The 20,834-nt window shown below is 42.3% G+C and overlaps 1 protein-coding gene across 1 annotated transcript in view; it reads left to right on the top strand.

Moving 5' to 3' along the window:
* The window catches only part of gpc3 (glypican 3), a 96,970-nt gene that overhangs the window by 40,026 nt on the left and 36,110 nt on the right, over positions 1-20,834 (top strand). The window contains exon 3 of the mRNA XM_029512948.1: positions 16,360-17,045. Within this exon, the coding sequence (XP_029368808.1) occupies positions 16,360-17,045 (686 nt within the window). The remainder of the gene's footprint in view (positions 1-16,359; positions 17,046-20,834) is intronic.

A 20,834-nucleotide genomic window follows, 5' to 3' on the forward strand; every position in this document is an offset into this window, starting at 1 on the left:
CAGCTGTAACACTTCAGAGGGCATCAACAATTGTCCTCAATAGGTAGACAAGTATCTTTGATCAGATCTTCAAGCAGCTCAAACACATTTAAGAGTGAGTGGGGGTTTCTGGTTGGACTTAAAAGGATCCAGCTCCTCTGCTGCACTGTTGCTAAATCTTACATTTAGCCTGTGGGTTCGTGGATGATTGTATTTCCTGTGCTGTAATAGCTGTCTGTCCTCTGGGACACTGTGTGTGCTCCATCTCTGGCACCCCTCGGCTGTGCTGCTGATTGCTCCTCCTCTCTGGAAAAATGGGTCACGTTACGTGGGCTGCAGCATGACACCTACTTCCACCTGTGTTCAGGACGACCAGGGACTCTTGGTGAAACCTGCTGCTGAGTAACATGCCGTTCAAGGACAACTCATTTATGGCTCCAGAGACGGCTGTGTTGGTCGGTCCAGACTGAAATATCTCTGCAAAAACTGGATGGATCGTGATAACATTTTCTGCAGACATTTATGGTGCCCAGATGATGTATCATTATCGAGACATCTCTTTTACTCTAGCTCTTTCATTAGCTTCAGGTTTGTGCTTATAAGTGATATGTGTCAACATCCTGTGGTTGGATTTCCACTAAATGTACTATATGCTTTCGTAGCCACTTCATAATGAATTGTAATAACTTCATTAATACATTAACTCATTCAGCACCACCATCAGGTCTTTTTCAGTTTTGAAATCCCTACAAAACTCGTGACTAGTGAATGTATAAATTAAATATTATAGCAGCCAAACTTCATCATGTTAGCTGTGGGAATGTTAAAGTGCCAAACACTAATTATAGCCACACTGCATGGCTGCACTGGTCTTGTTTTTCATTTTCTCAACTTTGAATAAAAGTTGTACCTTCCACACGCCAATCTACTACTTTGAACTAGAAATAGATGAAAGCTTGATGTAAAACACAGTTTTCACTCTCTGCAAAGGCCTGCACTATCACTGACCCCTCTATCTTCCATGTGCACCTGAACGATCTCTACATGTTCAACCTTTCTCTGCTGCGTTCTGTTTAGTCCTGAAAGGTTGACATATTTCCTTTCCAACTTGATTTGTGCCATAATTGCTTCGGCTTTGTCCATTAACACTCCTGCAAAACAACCCAGGAGGCTGCAGACCTGGAACAGCTCCACAGCGTCAAAGATATTTCCTCCATTTCCCCTCAGCTATCACATTAGGCTATAGGGATATGTGATTGGTATGCTGGCTAGGCCAGGACTAATGATGCATGGAGCTGTAGCCTCTGGTTAGACATCACGGACCAGAGGGAACCAGTCAGATGCTGTAGTGCTGCACTTCACGTTAAACTAATCGGTTATCCCCTGAAACATTAAGCACGTCAAAATGGGTAATGGATCAGCCCAATTAGCATGAGCTTTGATGGAAAACACACCTGTTTATATATCCAGCTACTACACATTTTTCATTTGCCTCGTTGTTGTCTGAGAGACTCTCATCAAGATGAATTTCATTTAGAAGCCGAGTCCTCTGTGCCGTCCGCAGACAATTAGAGCTCAGTCATTCAGTTCAGTTATTCTGAGTAACTGTGCCAACAATGAATTTGCTCGAAAATAGGAGCTGGAATGATGGCTAACAATCCCGTCACATTTTTAAAAAGACTCTCCCTAACCTTCTTTTCCAGGCAATACTGAATTCATTGTGGTGGTGTTGTGTGTGTGTGTGTGTGTGTGTGTGTGTGTGTGTGTGTTTAGAAGAGAGACAGAGAATAAGTGTGTATGTGCGGCTGTTTTAGTGTGCATGACCCTGGAGTTCAAGGACAGTCTTGTATGTGCTGCCTCTGGCTGCTCCTATCGGTACCCAAGTGGTGTTTATTTAAGGAGCTGATCTACCCCCCTCCCACACACACACACACACACACACACCCACACACAGACACACACATGGACATGCACTAACCTAACCTTGTGCTCTGAAACACATCGCCCTCAGTTCTGTGGAGCTACAAAACTCTGTCTGGAGTTTCTGTCCTCTCTTTCTAATAATGTACTCCAACATGCTCACACGCACAAGCACACACACAGGGTGACCTGAAGCTCTCAATATGTCCTGCAACCCTGCCTCCTATCCTACTGGATTAATTACTCTCCTCCCTGCCTGTGAACCCCGAGAGCATCTGAGCTGAGTTAGCTGCCCTCTGCCTCTTGCTGGTAGGCACAGAGATGGCAGCGCTCATCCATTCATCACCATGACTTTGGGTAGAGAGACATAGGAGATGGGGTGCATAGGCAAGTAAGAGAGAGGCTTGGGGAAGACGTGAAGGTGGAAGAAGGGAAGCGGAAAAAACCAGGTCCCCTCTGATAGAGAACTTGATTAAAAATTTTAAGTGTTGCCGTTTCACTGGTTCCAGTCGAGTAGGTTGTAATGTATGGATTACTTAGGTGAGAAGGGTTAGTTTGCTCAAGAGGAGTACCGGGGCTGTGGGAGAGTTGGAGGAGGAAGTGGAGGGGGGGAAGTATGAGAGGAGACACATCTTTACATGGAGATAAATAACCTCAGGTACCTCAGTGCTGTGATTTTACCCATTGTTTCCCCCCCCGAAAATGTCGTCACATATATTTATTATTCCCCCGGAGATGTCTGTTTCACAGTCGATGGATGGAAACTGGTGGGAGGGTGGAGGAAGAGGAGGGTAGACCTGAAGGTTAGAGCAGCTCTAATTAATGAAGACACAAGGAAAGGTAACAGATAGAAAGGATAAAGACAAAGTATGCAGGCTGGATGTGTGTGTGTGTGTGTGCGTGCGTGCGTGCGTGCACGCGCGCATATGCGCCAGCCTTTGATCAAACTTGCTACTTGTCAGGGTGTTTGTGAGTGTGAGCCCTATTTGTGTCTTTGTGTGTCTCATTTGTGTTCTGGTGACTAAAGTGTGCACCACTCACAACTGGCACAACCTTAACGTACGTGTGTGTTTTTGTGGAGGACAAATAAGGGAGTCCTGTTCTGCTTGTGGGATGAGAGAAATGTGAGCGAGGAGACAAAAATGAAGAGAAGGAGGATAGCGGGTGAAGATATGGAGGGGGAGGTGAGGTGTGTCTCTGCCATTCAGGCAGCGTAGGTGTTTGTCTTTCATCTCCTCTCTCACACAAACAACAAAGATTCTCTGAGGTTTTTTTTTAACCTCTTCATCATGTACAATACCCTTTCTTAAATCTCACCTATTTATAGCAGCACAGTTTGAATTAGTTTGAACAATCACATCTTCAGAGCAGCAGTGATGATGTGAGCCCTGATCCCAGCACCCTGAACACGGGTTCTCGTGTGCTGCACAATTTCCTCCCTCTTCTTTTTTGACACCAGAAATGATTTTTTTCTTTGCTGTTTTCAGTCTCTTAGTGTTTTAGGCGTGTTGAATTGTTTGACATTTGTCAAACTTTTCCTTGTGTAAACGCACTCTACTGAAGGTGTCAGCTGACAGATCCGCTGTCATCAGGGATAGAGAACACATCAGTGACATCAGTGTGGACGTGGCCACAGCAGTATCTGTCATCCGATGGTCTGCGTGCTCCTCATTACATGAACACAGTTCGTCATGTGTTGAGGTAAAGCACGCGTGACATTTCGGTCAAAGCCTCCATGTCAGTGGGATGTTCATCATTACATCATTTCCCTTCATATTTTTGGAGGTCCCCCCACAGCAGAGCCGGACTGACTGAGTGGTAGCTGAGTTGAGTTACACCTTTGGCCATGTGATGAAGCTGGAGATGAACAGTTTCTATAAGGGAAGTGTTTACGGCCTGCAGTGTTGCTAAGCTCGTGCATTTGTAACTAGATATGAAAACTTTTTTTTTTCCCACATAAACACCTAGTGATAAATCTGGCCACTGTCAGGGACAAACCTCTGCAACTTTCTGCAGAAGTGAGTCCAGTGCAGCTCTCTGTGTGTCTGCTCAGTTTGTCACATAGACAGAGACTGTGTACCGTGTTAGGGACAAAATAAGAAACTTTCCCATTAAGCCATCAACTTATAAATACATGTTCCCCTGATCATAGCTCAGTCTTTGACTTTAATTTCTGTGTTTGGTGTTTTGTTTTTTTTTGTTTTTTCTTTTGCTGTTGCTGTTATAAAACAAGGATGTTAGTGGAGAGCAGCAGCTTGGAAAAGGCTTGTACATTACCATGTACTCTTAATGGGCTGTGTTTCAGTCACACTCTCTATCTCCAGCTTGTTTTTTTTTTTTTTTCTGACAGCAGCAACATGTGACTAAGAACAGCTTGAGTCTGAATTCAGCAGTGATAAAATTGACTGTATATGTGAGCACAGGGCGTGGGAAAGGAGCAAACAGCTGAAACTAGCTGACATCCAATAGGACAAAAATATGACCAATTATATTTTTAAAGGTTCCTCATCGTTGTTAGAAGTAGGGCTAATACTGTTAGCTTTTCTGTGACTGAGTAGGTCAGTGAGGCTGATTCATGCTTTGCTCAGGGAGCAGATTAAGTTGCCGTTTTTGTTGAATCTGCTTCTGTCTTCTGATCTCTGCCCTCTCTGCTGCCCTCGTTTGTTCAAAAACAATTCCCTTCATGTCTTTTTACAAATGAATTCCTTCATCACCATCCTGAATTTGGGAGTGAGGTTATGCAATGCACCGTAGTGGCAATTTTGAGGGATGCAATGTTGCGGTAAATTGCAGCAGTGAAACACATTTGAATGTCCTTTAAAAAAGACGAACCAGATTTTGGTGTTTGTTGTTTGAAATGATGTTTGTGTGCAGCACAGTGGTACCAAGCCAAATGCATTTCTCAGATGTTTAAATACTGCATGGGGATCTCTATTTTTTTTTTTTCCTTTGATTTTTTTGTTTTGTTTTGTGAAGACCTAGAGATGTTTTTACTTCCCTCATCAATGTAAATCTGCTGTTCTTTTACATTTTGCCAACGACTGTGCCATCATGATTTAAAAAATATTTGCCTCCAAATTAAAGGGACATATGGACATGAAGAGATGTCTTCCTGTTTGACATCAGAAATCCTTATTTGCTTTTTTGGCCAAGAGATTAATCGTTTTTCTCTTTTCTTTTTCACAAATTGACATAATCCCAAAATTTCAGGACATCTGGTACGCTTGTAGGTTGAGACACCAGGGGCTTTGTGAAACTCATTTTCTGGGTATGGTGCCATATCAATATTTTACTATGGTGTAGTCAAACACTAATGGAAAATAAATACTGTGCTGTCTCATTTCCAACAACATGCCACTAACAACAGGAGCCAAAAACCAAAGGGACTTTTGGTTTTTAAGATCCTTTAATGAGCTGGTCAGCAACTGATTAATTAATACCACTAGTCACAAATCTGAAGACAATTTGAGTCTGAAACAGATCACACTAATTAATTATATACTTGAAGTCATCTTAAGGTTGTTTTTTTTTTTTTTTGGAGGAATTATGTGTGAAAAAAATACCTTATTTGCAGCTCCAGGATAGTAATGACTACATCAAATCTTTGTGGATGAAACATGTTTTATGTTTACATGAATTATGTTATAGCACGGTGGTGGAGCACCATTGGAGCATTTCCCAGGAGGGTCACCTCACATCTGTATCAATGCTGCTTGGCTGTTTTCCAAACACAATTAGCCTTTGATGATGGTTATCAATAATAATATTACTAATACTTTTAATAATGATAATAAAACCTTAGTTCTCTGTCATCTGAGTGCTCTGAAAGACACGGTTCAATTCAGTGATGTTGGTGGTTTGGTCCTTGACTCCTCCAGTCTGCATCCTGGATTGTCCTGGCCTGTTCAGGCTGTTTATCAATGTGTGTGGAGGAGTGAATATGACTTACATTGTAAAGTGTTTTGAGTGGTTGCTGAAATCAGAAGAGCTCTATAGAAGTCCATTTACCATTTAAAGTCAGCACGTGATTTTTGTTTACCCCCGCTCAGAGTGAGAGAGAGAGAGAAGGAGTGCAGTGGAAAACTACTGCCTTCACCTAATGTTCTGTAACTTATTGACATAATGTGAAATATTTCTACTCTGACTATAATAGATGAAGCCTCCATTCTCTCCTGTAAAAACCGCAGTACACCAAATATAGATATATAGGCAGCGCAGCAGCATAGTGGTTTGCGCTGCTGCCCCAAAAGAAGAAGGTGGTGGGTCCAGTTCCCAGCCTAGGCCTGGAGTTTGCACAGAATCCATGATTCTTAACCATGGGGCCGCGGAGTGCCAACTAATGCATGCACACACACAGATTCGTTCATTCATTCATTCATGGGTAGGGGGGCGTGTATTATTTGTGACCCCCCTCGGAGCATTTTCCCAACAGATACGTTCCTTTTTATTCTGGAAAAAAACATATATGTAAAATGTCGGCCAGTTTTTTGTGTTTCTAATGAATTCAGTTTTTTCATGATAGCGGATTTTATAGGGCCCTATTTACCAAATGCCCAGGAAGACCAAGTTTGACATGAGCAGTGTGCAAGGTTTTCAAAATGAGGAACCCATGTTTAACTGCACAGTTTTTTTGTATATGTGTATATATATATATATATATATATATATACTGTATATATAAAGAGACATTTTTGTTGCTTAAGCAATATGTGACATTGCTTTTATGCAACAATTCCATCTGAGCATGGATAGATGTTTTTAAAAAAGACACTTTAATGTCTCCATTTGTCATTCTGTCTTGCAAAGCAGACTGCAGTAGATCATGAGGCGTCGTTTTGAATTGAAAATCGTTTTCAAATCGAATCGTAGCCCAAAAAATCAGAATCGAATTAAATCGTGAAATAGTAAAAGATTCCCACTCCTACTAATGAGCTGATGAGTTGAAAATCTTTGTATTTTTTGGATAATTTATAATTTATTTACTTCATAGTGGCATAAAAACTGATCTGGTACCTTCTGTTACTGGTTTGTGAATGTTTGAGTTGACCTCTTTACAACATGTCCATGATTCTGTGGTACGGTTAGAACGGCCAAATTAACATCATGCTGTTAAAAGTTGAACATGAAGCAGTTTGTTTTACCTTTTTCCTAGAAACAATTTTTTTTATTAAAAGAGCTTGATCTCTCACCCGCTACCTTCAACACTAACGACTGTTTTAATTCAAATACAGCTGCGGAGAACTCAAGTGTGAATTGACTCTTGGGCATCTTCATAACTTTGTCCTGAGCATCAGCTCAGCAGGCACAGAGCAACATCGCTGCTTTGAACACATTAAATATAGTGTGCAGAAACCTGGACTGAAAAGTGGTGCAGAGTACAGAGAGGAAAATTCTGATGTTTAAAACAAATCCGTTCGTAGATGCTGCTGTTTGTGATTACTGAACAAGGCTGAAGAACACTTGTTGCATGTTGTCACTAAGATTTACTCTTCTTCAGATGCTTGGACAAATTTCCCGCACATTAAGCTGAAAGGTATCTCATCATGATACGTCTGATTTGTAATTACCTCCAGAGTTATAAGCCACCATGGATGAAAACATCATGTTGTGTCTTATCTTGTTGTGCAATTACACCCCCTTTTTGTATTTTTACATTTGCCACCATAGGGCTGCATATGGCGATAAACGAAGGCAGTAGTGAGCTAACGCAATGAGAATGAACGCTATCTAGATTTTAAGTGTATCATCTTCATGAAGCGGAATATGTGACGAATCATTTTATAAATTTTAAATCAGGCTTGTAAGATGCTGCCTTAGCTCATTCACTGCTCCTTGTTTCCTCCTGGCTTCCTTTGCGTCGTCAGTGTGGTGAGGGATTCTTCAGTTTACACTTTGAACAGCATTATACTGATGCATTCCCTCTCATCCTCTGATGTCTGCCTTTGTGAGCTGTCATCTTCTCGGCACTCACTGTTACACTTGTTGCTGTTTCCAGGCGTTTCTTTTGTTTCTCAGACAGCAGCTTCCTCTTTTTTTCACAAACTCCAAAGCCCCCTCCTCTGTATCTTTACTCTGATAACTCTTCTCCTTTTGTTGAGTGTTTCTCAGTCTGTCTCTCTGTCAAGCACTATTGTTAAATCAGCATAAATCAATTGCAGCGCAGCATGTAGCTGTTTCGGTTATTTCCTGCTGATCTTTTTCCTCCTCGGCCGCCTGACCTCAGTAACCTCCTGATCATGCATTTTAGTCCTGATACCTCCCTCCTCAGTGACACCCATACCAATAACCCGTGTGCTGCAGTTTGCCGCCTGTTGCTGAACAGCAGGCCCCAGTGTTTTTCCCTTCTTGTATGTGAAGACCTGTGAAGGTTATGATCTACCACCAGAACACCAGCTAAAAACACTTATTTTTCGCCAACTGATGCTGCTGAAAAGCTCCACATTTTCATGTTCCACATCAAAGTCAGGTGGTGTTTCCTCTCGAATCCAACATGCGCTTGTCAAAGTTTCTCAAAGACTAAAGTTCAAATGTTTTTTTTTATGTTCTACACTTAGTCCCAAGTTGATGAACTCTGATCCATCGAGCACAACACATTCAGAGCTTTGAGTTGCTTTTGTCACACAGAGGAGGTTCAGTAAACACAGAGAGCCTCAGTCTGCAGGTCTGCAGCGCTCTAATAAAACTGTCATTCATGTCCTTGAACTCTCAGGGGCTCGGCCAGTGAATTACATACACACAAACACACAGTCCATTTGATCTCATGAAAATATGAGTCTTTTTTTACACTAAAACAGAATAAATGCACCATGTTGCAGAAATCACAGCACATCATAAATACTGTATTTCATGGCACAAGGAAAATACCATAGGCGCCACAACAAGAAATAAATTATTAACACAGCAGGAGATGGAAGGATGACGGGACAGGGCTACTTGGCACAGGCCCAAGGGTCTGCAATCAGGAAGGTCAGGGGTCAAAGCATCACTATGATGTGGCTTTGGTGGTCAATAACATGTCTACAAAGCAACACAAAATTGCAAAAAAACCACACATACAGAACAGTTCAGTGTCTTGCTCCTTTGTAAGAGGCTGGTCTTTCTAATCTTTTATTAAATATCATATTAAATATTTAATCCTTGTATTAATTAAAATTTGCTCTGATCTCTTTTTTTTTTTTCTTTTTTTTTCTCCACCCGGATATGCACATACAAATTTGCCAACATCGAAGGGATAGAGTGGACCTTGATGAGTGTACTGTTACTTGTGTTGAATATTGACCTTTAATATTCAGAGGTCACATTAGCTATAATTACTCTGTGAAGCAGCAGTGTCTCGCTGCAGGTCAGGCACACAAGGCAATAATTAAATTGTTAATGCAGCTTTTAATCCGCTGAAAGTTCTTTGTCTTGTTGCAACTCTGCAGCTTCGCACTTCACAACTAAGGCAGCAGCCATCCACACATCCCCTCATTGTGTCTCTCCATCCCCCTCGCTCCACGTTTCCCTCTCTCTGTCCCACACTGTGCACCCATCTGCTTCAAGAACTTCAAAAACACTTTGTATCCCATCCTGCTTTTCTCTCATAAGTTCACTCGAGTTCAGTCCATTGCTCTTTTATGTCTCCTAAGCCTGGCTTCAAAAAGAAGCAGATCTCATCTTCCATTACTATTTATGCACTTTATGAAACAGCAATGCAAATATTTCTCCTTTAACATTTGTTTCTTTTTGAGATCAAGCTGTGCAAAATAAATCTAATGCATGGGTGCGATGCGTTCCAGGCATGAAAGACAGACTGAGGGTGAATGAGTGGGAGTGTATTCATCTTAAACCACAGATCTACTTAGGAATGCATATTGGATTAATAGGGTTTAGATGCTTGATTTAGAGTGGGGTACTCAAGCTATGTTAGTCATGACCTCTCTCATCTCTCTGTGCCTCTGGATGGGCTTTGGGCTTTCTACACACATCCTCAATAAACGACCCAAGAGTACAACAAGAGCAGTGGGTGTATTTGTTTGTGTGTCCTGTCTCTGTGTGTTGCTCTGTAGCACTAGAGATGAATCCATTATTGGAATAGCCTTTCACTCAAGTATCACTTTTCTAAGACGTAGGATTCGTCGGCACCTGCAGATGGACCTAGTGTATGTGGAGTTTGTCTGCCGGGTGAGAGTTTGATTTGGGTGTCAGCGCTCTCTCTCCCTGTGGCTAAGTTTTGGCGAGAGGTGTGCAATGTCTCTCACAGCTTTGGCATTGCTTGACTCCAGCTGCCTTTGAATGCAGCTTCAAAGCCTGCCTCAGTGAATGTTTCTCTCCACACGTTCTGGCACTATTCACGAAGCCCCCCCCCTCGCTTCCAGCTCTCTGCTGTGTTTCTCCAGTTCACTTTTGCCCTCATGTCCTTCCAATCTTACCATGTCCTTTATTTTGCTGCACACTCGACTCTCTGACAGCGCCTGCTTGCCGGCCCGAGATAGAACACAACTCAACTCTGACCTCTGTTAGGACCACAGCGCCAGAAATCAATGTGGTCAATGATGAAGGACAGAAATGTGGAGGCTGAGGAAGCAGTCTGCCCTATTCTGTGTCAGATAGGAACAGCTCAGTTGGTTTGTGTACATCATAAAGTTGCTTGAAGCTTATTGTCTCTGAGCTTATTTTACAATACCTGGCGATGACAATTACCAGACACCAAACAAAGCATGGTGTCTGAAAATATTTGATTTCCTCTAAATGGATCAGAGGTACGTATTGTGTGAGAATGAGAAAAGTCCTTTTGGCTTCCTTTGTTTATGGGTTTTGGACCAGAGGTAATGCGACTGATGAGTTTTCATTGTTCCTTGTTTTGTCTAGCTGCGGGGCAACATTTTCCAAAAGCTCATGTGACAGCAGATGAATGAATGAAAAAATAAATCTGCCTGTGTGTATGTGTGTGCGAGTCTAATCCTTACACCTGACTCACACCTTGCCCTCCCACCATGGTTTGCCAAATGTTCGCCCACACTTCCACCACCTGACTCCTGCTGTGCACTGTGTGACTGCATTGTGTTTGTCTGTGTGTATGCATGTGTGTGTCTGTGTGTGCAGCGAGGTGCTCTCGAACAGATGGAGTAACCTAATACACGTCTCATTTCTGCCCTGCTGTCCGTTGGCCCTCATGGTCTGCTGGTGATGCTATCTGGGCCTTACCAGCATCCTGTGTCTTTTGTTCCTGGAATCGGCCCACACCCGCCCCTGCCCTTGCTGCTGTTGCCTCCGCTGCCGTCCCATAAGCCCCCGGGCACCAGGACTCACGCAAGAGCAGCTCGTCAGGTGGAGCAGGTGTCAGGTTACCTGAGTCTGGTTGTTGTGAGGGGGTGGCTGATTGAGATGTGTATTGAAAAACAACATATTGTTTACAGTCAATGAACAGATGCTGCTTCTGTTCTTGACAAGCTCGTAAAATCAGAGCTAAAAAGCGCAAATGCAAAGTCTGCTGGGAGGCTTGTGTATGTGTGTCAGCCTTTGAACATCTGCACACCCATAAAATAAAAAAAATAATGACTGCAGCTGAAGTTACATGATAAGAAATTTGAACTGTTGTTTTTATAAATGTTTTCTCAAAAATGTTTACATCTGTTGTGACACTTTGAAGATACCAGGTTTCCACCAGACGCTGAGTGCTGGCACTCTTTGCTGCTGCCGTCTTTGAGAATGGCGCCGCAGCTCTGCTGCCAGTCCTCTCCTTGTGTCCTGGACAGGTACTGTTTTGTCAACTGGACCAGGTGGCAGCAGCTCCTCCATCCGTCTCTGTGGCGGCTAGAGGTGACACTCCATCAGCCTAATGGATTAGTCTCATTGGCTGGATAATTTATTGATGTTTTCCTCTCTTGGGGATAATGGGCACATGGGCCACAGATTGATGAGCGGCCATGTCTGCCTTAGCAGTGTGTCAACCACAGTCAGCGCTCAGTCAGTCTGATGCATTATGAGCCAAGAAGTTGACTTATGCAACACACGGAGTGATGGCCTCACAATCATCAAATGTGTTCATTTGACAATCCTTTCATATATTACACAAAAAGCCCGTTTGATGTTGGAGCTGAAGTCACTTACAGCTTTAAGATGTCAGAAAAAAGTAACACAGATTTATTAGATTTCATTTGCACGTTCATTTACACAAATCTGCAGCCACTGATCACAGTTTAATTGGTGTCTTGGATTAGTGACATGCAGAGAACCCAGATATGATGATGAAGTCTTTTCGATGCTTGATTGCAGATTTATGATACATGAAATGTGTTCTGTGTACTTGTTGATGGCTGGACTTGGATCTGACGTCGATATATTAAAATTCGAAAAAGTGGAGAAGCCTAAAATCCTGGGAATAAACATTATCTGCCTGGCAAAAAGGTGAACAGAAGGAAAAGAGGAGAGTTTGTTTTTTTTTTGTCATGTGCTGCTGATTGGCCTGTAAAAAAACCTTCAGTCTCAGAGGAGGAGCCATTTTCCAGCAGCCAGCCTGCTCCCTCCATCTGACAAAATAAACGCTACTGCTAATTTTAAATGTGACCCAATATGTTTCTGTGGGCGCCTGCTCTGGTAATGTGTGTTCTTGACCTGCTACAGTTGTATCCAGAATGTCACGGGTCTCTGACATACAGCCCTTCTCCCCTCCATTAGAGGACACCTGATCCTGTGGAGGCTTTCACTGATGAAAGAGAGCGAGCAGCATGTGCAGGAAATAGGCTCACAATTGTTCCCACTGTGACCCCAGGCACTTACAACCATTGAATTGCATTTATGAAGAGCCCTCGAGTCTTTTCTCTTTACTGTTACAAAGTGGATCTCCTCTTTGTGGTGTAAGAGATACTACAGGTCGCATCTGAATTACAGGGTTTGATGAAAGAGGCTTTTATAAAACCCAAGAAATCCAGAAGAGGACAAAAGAGGATAGGTTTCAGGTGGATATGCATTTTCTCTCTGGTTGTAACTTTTAGTATCAGTAACCAAATATAAGGGTCTTGTTTCTTAGCAGGAAGAGAGTTCTGTTTTATGAGAGTGTGTGACAGTGTGTCCTCCCTCCTCCCATTCGGTCTCCTTGTCTCGGCTGGTAATCTGCACATCTGTCAGATGTTCCCCACAGAGGGAAGAGCTCCGCCAGCACAACAGGACAGCCACAGCCTGAAAGCCTACACAGATGTGCACTGCTCCAGAGCATCCACTCACACTCACCCAAACATCCTCAAACACTTTTCTTAACCTCTATTCACTCAGCTACTGTTTTTCTGAGCGTGCATGCTGTTTTCCACCCTGTTTCATATTCACACACACATTCTAAGGTACTGCAGAGCGGGCTGCCGTTTCCAGCTGAGGTAGTGAGGGGATAAATGCTTACTTGTAGTGACAGTATGTAACTTCAGCACAGCAGGAAGATGTTCCATTGCCATTTTTTGACATCGTGAATGTGAAGAATAAAAAAACTTCAACCTTGACAGCAGCCTGTGGTCCCATGCGGTAAAAATCAAATTCTCTTGACCCTGTGAAAATAAAAACTTCAGATGTCAACTGACAGTAACATGTTGTTTTAGCTATGAAATGGAGCTGTGAATAACACACATACACACTTTCATAACACAAGCTCTTGTAACTAGAGTGCAACAAAACACAACATTGCATTATTTTCAGAGTTGGTGGACCTTACTCGATTTAGCCTGAAAATGGGCAAATAACCACTATTACAAAAAAATAGAATCATTTTAATGGTCCTGTACTGCATCTTTAGCTTGTAGGGAACATTAACACCAAGTGAAAATCTGATGCTGATAAATTAAGCCAAAAAAAAATTGCCACTCCTTGTATAGCAACAAAATAAATCAGTCCTTGTTGACCACCATGTTAAAATGTTGAACTTTATCACTGAAAGGAGGAAAAATGAACTGCCTGAATTTGAGAAACCTTTAATCTCAAAATCCCACATGGATGCAGCTGTGCCTCCACTTAGCATTCAGGGTTCATGTGAATCAGGCCATATCTGTCTCCATGTATTAGCTTTCCAATATTGCAAGACATATTTGCTGCATGTTGAGGCTGAATGCAACTTTAATTCTCATTCAGACAGGTTTATCAGTTCCGTGAGAATAAAATGCTCACTGTGCGCCTTGTCAATTTAATTCATTGTTCCTTTGTTTCATTTAAGTGATGGTCTGTTACAAACCTGGACGTTCAGCAAGACAAAGGAGCCAGACGAGAATACCAAAAACCCCTTTCAAAAATGTGAGAGTTGAAGGGGAAACAAAAGAATCATGTGAGAGTATTTTGAGTGAAAAATCAAACATAATATAAATATTAATACACGTGAACCCATGCTATAATTATCTATTTACTAGAATGTAAACAAATAAAAGCTAAAAAATCCACAAAAAAAATGAGCTCCAAAGAGAATAGCAGTACCTGCAGTAACTGCCAAGCCAAGGAGACAGCTGCTCACTCGATACGTTTTCACAGGGCCTTGATCTCCAGATGCCTTTTCTTTGTACTGTTTTCATATTTCTAAAGTAAAAGGAAAAGCAACTCTTTAAACAGAAGAGGACACCCTTAGTAATCTAATTTCAAATATGGGCAGCTGGAAATTACAGCTACCAGAGAACTAGCAGGAAAACCAGCAGGTAGGACCACTTCACTTCACCCTGCTGGTAAAACCCAACCAGGACCCCTGCTGACATGTTTCTGGTAAAACTACTGGGATGTACGTATAGGTGGAGTCGCATCAGTTAATCAGAGATATTCATCTAGTGGACATATTTCTCCAATCAGGACATCAGTTTACAAATCATCCGCTTTTGTCTCATTTGCTTAACCTAACAGTCATCTACTGTAGGTGTTGAATAAACAGTTTTCAATGTTTATATCATGATGTAGTAATTCACCCCCGGATGTCCTGGACTGTTTGGGGTGAATTGAACTTTGTGTTTAAAACTAAAATATTTAATTTGCATTGCAGCGATAACTACACCATGTAGTTGCACTGAAGAGCTCACACATGAGCGTCAAGATACAGATGGAAATGTCAAAGATGTTACAACCATTGCGGCCATTATCCACCACAAGCTGTTGGTCGTAGCAGGCCAAGTGAGGCTGTCGCAAATGCCTGAAGAAGTTAAAACTGAATTGAACATTTAATTTGAATAATGTGTTGATTCTTCTCTGAGAGGTTGAACAGTTGAAATGTTCAAACACAGCAGACAGTCAGAGCGAGGCAGCAAAGTTCATTTCCTTTGCTCAGATGCGGTGATATTCCCATAAACCTCCCTGTGTTCCTGAAATTACACACAGAAAAACACATTATGTGTCCTCCAGAAAAGAGGCAGCGCTGTCATGTCGTTTCTCAGTGCTGTCCAAGGATCCAGCGGCCTTTGTCAGCTGACAAGCTTCATTTGACCTCCGAGAAGCATGAAGAGAAAGAAATTAAACTATCCAAGCACAAAAAAAAAAAAAAAAAAAAAAATCAAATAACAAAGATGAAATGGCAAGCCGCTGCAGCACAAAAACCAATCACTTCCTCTAATGTCCCCCTAACCAGTGCTTCTCTGCTGTGCCCCCCCAGTCCCTCTCTCACAACACTGTTGTGGCTATCACTCTCAACAAAGTGATGTAGTGGACTAGCTACTGTATAAACGGGATTTCAGCATCTCTAGCTATTCTCCTGTCTAAAGCTTCATTTCACTGACTCTCAGCTCCCCTGCTAAGTTCAGTAATGGAGCTTTAAATCCCCTCTGTTGTTGGGCCCTCACTTATTTTGCTACCAGGTCGATGATAGAGCTCTTGCTTCTTGTGCCACCTTGTTGATAAGACTTCACTTTGTGCCTTGAAACGCCAGTGATTATTTTCGCTCTGTGCATTGGCCACGCATCCCTCCCTCCTGAAAGCTCTGTGTGCTTTTTCCCTCAAGACATCCCCATGGCCATGCCTCTCCCAGCTGACTAATATATTGAGATTAATACTTTCTTTAAAGGGAGTTTTGTTTTTTTTTTTTTTAAGCTTTTTCACATTTTGTCTTTTTGTTGTATTGAAAGGTCAAACCCCAAATCTTGCTTTTCATCTGTTGTGGCAGCTTTTCTCTCTTTATATTTCAAGTCATCAGCTATTCCTGCAGGGTTGTGTTTATGTGTGTGTCTGTCTTGTGTATATGCTCGAGCAGCCCCATTAGAAAGAACAACAAATCGAGAAAGACTGGATGAAGGGAAACAGAGACAGAGTGTGTGGGGAAGTTTTCTCAGATCGTTAAGGATGGGATGGGTGTTTGAATCTTTCGGAGTGTTCCGTGTTTTGGAGCTAAATTGCTACCTATGTGACAGGTTGGTGTAGTTTTTGTGATAACTGAGGCGTATTGTTACCTGCTGTCAACAATGGCTTTCAAAAGGTGGTGTAACTTTCACCTCATCAGACTCTTCCTCTGTTGCTTTGTCTTTTTTTTTTTTGCAGAGGCCTTTGACCTGGTGCTCCGTCATGGCCGTAACTCCACCCTGGCCATGCTGAAGTCAGAGTTCCCCAGTCTGGGAGGAGGGGCCCAGAGCTCAGTGGGGCAGCTCTTCCAGGACATGTCACTCTACATCCTTGGCTCAGACTCCGCAGTGGACCGCATGGTGGCAATGCTCTACGGCCGCCTTTTCCCCCTCGTATACCGCCGCCTTTTGGGGGGCAGCGTGTCCTCTGTGTCTGAGGAGTGTGTAAGAGGAGCCTGGAAGGACTCGGGAGCATTTGGCCCTTATCCTAAACTGATGATGACCCGCCTGTCTCGCTCCCTTCTGGCCACACGGGTCTTCTTACAGGCATTGAACCTGGGTATTGAGGTTGTCAATACAACCGACCACCTGCGGCCCAGCCGGGACTGTAGCCGGGCCCTGCTGAGGCTGTGGTACTGCCCGCACTGCCAGGGCATGCTGGGACTACCTGCCTGCAGAGGCTTCTGTCAGGCTGTGATGCAGGGCTGCCTGGGGGGCGCAGCTGAAGTGCAGCCTCACTGGAGGAGCTACGTAGACCGACTGGGGAAGCTGGCTGGTTCCATGAGGGGAGAGAAGGACATGGAGGCCGTTGTTCTTCGAATGCCCACGATGATCAGAATGGCTCTAAAGCACGCTGTGAATGCACGCAGCCGACTCAGCGCCCTGGTGAGTCCAGTTTATGAACACACACAATAAAGAGTCAAATCCAAAGATCTGCCATGTTATAGGTGTGTCCTCAAAGGCAGTAATGAGAGACTGGACAGATCACCCATGGAATCAAGTTTGGATGAATTTAAAAGCACCAACAAATAAAACAACCAAAACATTTAATTTATAAGTGATCATCATCTTTTTATAAGACAGAAGCAGTAGAATTAAGTTCCAATCATGTTATGACTAAATTCTATCAATAATGTCTCTGTATCTTTAATGGAGGCCCATAATGCATTTCTTATTTTTCACATGGATGCATGAAGAGAAAAGGACATCTTGTTTAAAAATTATGCATAATTCAGGCTCTGGTCTTTTTGAGCCAGGTGAGTGGGAACATTACAGTCTTTAAATGGCTGAGGTGACTAACTTCCTGTTGACATTTTGCACTCTCTCTCTCTCTATATATAGATATATATATACTATATATGCTATATATATATATATATATATATATATATATATATATATATATGAGCTGTGAAACGACAGCTCAGGATAATATATATATATATTACCCTGAGCTGTCGTTTCACAGTCAGTTTGGAAATGGAGCAGTGAGTATTCGCACCATGTGTCATCATCCTACATGCTACAATATGACACTTGTGCTGCATCACAGTCCCAGACTCTCTTTTTTTTTTTATTTACACTCAGCAGTGCTCAGTACTTATCTTAAAATTCCACATTAAACTTGTTCGATCACCTTTTTGTCTGAGACAGGTTTGTCAGACAGATATATGGACAACCTTCATGCCATTCACACCTTAAAGTGGACAACTAAGAACTAAAAAGAAATTTGTTGCCAGACTAAAGGTGACCCACATTCAGATGAACCTGTGTTTTGTGTTTGTTTAGTTCTTTTTTCATAGCTCAGGCTGAATTTTGTGATATAGAGTGAATGTCATATTTGGACCCTGTGAAGCAAAAAAAAAAAAAATAAAACCACCACACAGTACATGGAGAGTGAAAGAAATATGACTGCAATGTAAATATGAGGTTGTAAGATATTTATTGCGTGCAGGAGGATACTTTTATTCAGTGCTGGATAAATGAGTCAGGTTACATTTCTTCACTTCAAAGACATGAGCCGGCACTGCTACAGCTGACCTGCAGGATATTACTTCTCCACAAACCAAGAATGTTAAAGAGAAAGAAATAAAGGCGGGACAGGAAAGGCAGGCAGACAGCAGAAAAGGCTTGTGTTTTTCAGGCAGTCAGACAGATGCTTCCAGCATGTCACGCTGAAACTGGTCTCTCACTTTTTAGTCATGGTGACCCGTTATGTGTGGTTTCAACTGCAATAAAGCCATCAAGCTTGTTCAGAGCCCACATGAGGAGAAGTGCTCATGAAATATGAAGCCCTTTCTCTGCCAGAGTTACAGAGCTTGATGTGCTTTTGCTCCTGTATATCTGCTGAACTTTTCACTCTCACACCCCAACTCCCTGTGGTGACCAAGTTTCCACTCAGAACCCATCATTTATTAACACACAGGTTGACCTCACTTACTCTGCAGCACGAGGGTTTGGCTGCAGCCATGAATCGCTGACCTAAGGGAAATTGCTCTCTCTTGGTGAGATCCTTATCCAAAATTAAATGTGGTCTGTGTGGGTTTATTTAAGAGTACAGCTCCAGCCACCACAGATGACTTTACACTGTGTTTATGACTCTGAATCCGGTACCAGTAGATGGGATTAAAGTGGCTATGGTAGTTTATTGTTTAGTTCCATCACAAGGATGTTTGTGACTGTGACTGTGAGTGAGTGTCTGAATGTAATCTTGTGTCGACAGTCTTTGCGCTCTAGTGTCAGTGAAGGGACAGAAGCATCTTTTCCTGCGAGGCTAACTTTGTCTCACTCAGAAGTCATAAGAGACCAACGAAACTAAAATTAGACAACATCTGATTACTTCACATCAATGAGCAGTTTAGCATCTGTGTCTGTAAACACAGGGATTAAAGGACCATTGCAATATTGCTTGTGTGTGTTTCGTGTAGCCAACGGTCTATTAAGTTGTTATATTGATATAGTTTATTTTGTCTTCATACAATTGTTGCACTGTTATGTAGGAAATAAAAGAAAAACAATAGAAAGATCACTCTCACCAGGTTGGAGCCATGTGTTAAGGTTTAGTCCTTATCACGTTGGCCTCGGATCAAGTCCAGCATGAGCCCTTTGCTGCACGTCATTCTCTCTTTATCTCTCTCTGGCCCTGTTCAGACCTGGTATAAACACTCATCTTGGCTCCAATCAGAAGTTCAGGGGTGATGGCACCCAGGATGGATTTGAAATTCGGCCATTCAGACCACATTTGGCAATGATCTGGGTCACATATGGCCACACAGTTTTTATCAGTCTGAAAGCTAAACCTTACTTGCCTTTAGTTCTAGTTTCACTATAAAACATAATGGAAAGCCCCAAAATTTTCAAAAAGTTCAGATAAACAGCTTTTTCCCCCAGCACTGACAACATTTCTGCTCAGACATTACTGTTCACTACAGTTGATAAAATATGTTGTGCAGTGTAATTATCTAAATTTGCATCAAACATCAACCCATCAATTCGTGATTATTTCACAGTCATGAGGAAGTCAGTGCGAAAAACTAAATGCTGTGTTCCTCATCTGATATTAAATTGGTTTTGTATTATTTGTAAATTCATTTTCACACCAATTTCAGGTGTAATCCACTCGTTGTTAACAAACTGACGGGTTAATGCTGCAGTCACATCACAGTCTCTCTGAGAGACTGTATCTGCTTCCCAACAGATTTTAATCTTTGATGTTGGGGCAGTTAGTGCTGCTCTGCATTGGTGAAAAGCTAGGCTATATATATATATATATATATATATATATATATATATATATATATATATATATAGATGACAAATGGATATTAGTCAAAAAGAGAGAGAGAGAGGGGCACATGGAGTTAGAAAAACGGGGTGGGCATGAATGAACAGAGATGGTAATTACTCACTGTAATTCTGTGTGTGGTTTAACTAATGATATGTATGTAACTACACTGCACACTAAATCGGCAATGACAACCTGATATTAAACTGTGACAGATGTCTTTGATAAACCGGCCATTGTGGCTTCAGTGCCATTGGCTAGACCAGTGTTGTGGGGCAAAGTGTTGATGCTGTGTAATAAACTGCATCACGCCACAAGTAGCACTGAAGACATTGTTTCGAGTTTCATTTGGGGGAATTAATGACTTGGGGCACATACCAGTTCTTTCCAGCTTGGCCCGCCACATTGACAGCTAACAACACAAAATACTTCAGGGACAAAGGTAATTGTTCTTCTAAATCTTGGTCACTTGATAAATGCAGACACGCTGTGAAATGAAAATTGTCTACTGAAGTGTTAGGGTTAGGGTTAGTTTGGCACTGGCATGAGTGTGTTTGGCTGAAGGGGAAATCTTGTGGTGATCCTCCAGCATTTTTCAGAGCTACATCTTGAATCTACAGAGTACAATGTCTTGTTTTGTGGGTTTTTGTGTGACTCTAACAGCTGATGCAGCACTTGGTGTCTTTCATTTAACCTCCCCTCCTCTGAGAGTGCAGACCCCTGTTACTAAGGGGAACAAACGCATATCAACTCTATCTGAGTAAGAGTCCTTGCGGTGTGAGAGAGATGTCTCCTCTCTGCTCTGCGGACTTGAAGTATGTAACTCTCCTGGCGAGATGACCACTCATCCTCTGCCAGTCCACTCCCCAGCATGTTAACATTCATTTCCT

This window comes from Echeneis naucrates, chromosome 10 (assembly GCF_900963305.1).
Source record: "Echeneis naucrates chromosome 10, fEcheNa1.1, whole genome shotgun sequence".
Taxonomy (NCBI): domain Eukaryota; kingdom Metazoa; phylum Chordata; class Actinopteri; order Carangiformes; family Echeneidae; genus Echeneis; species Echeneis naucrates.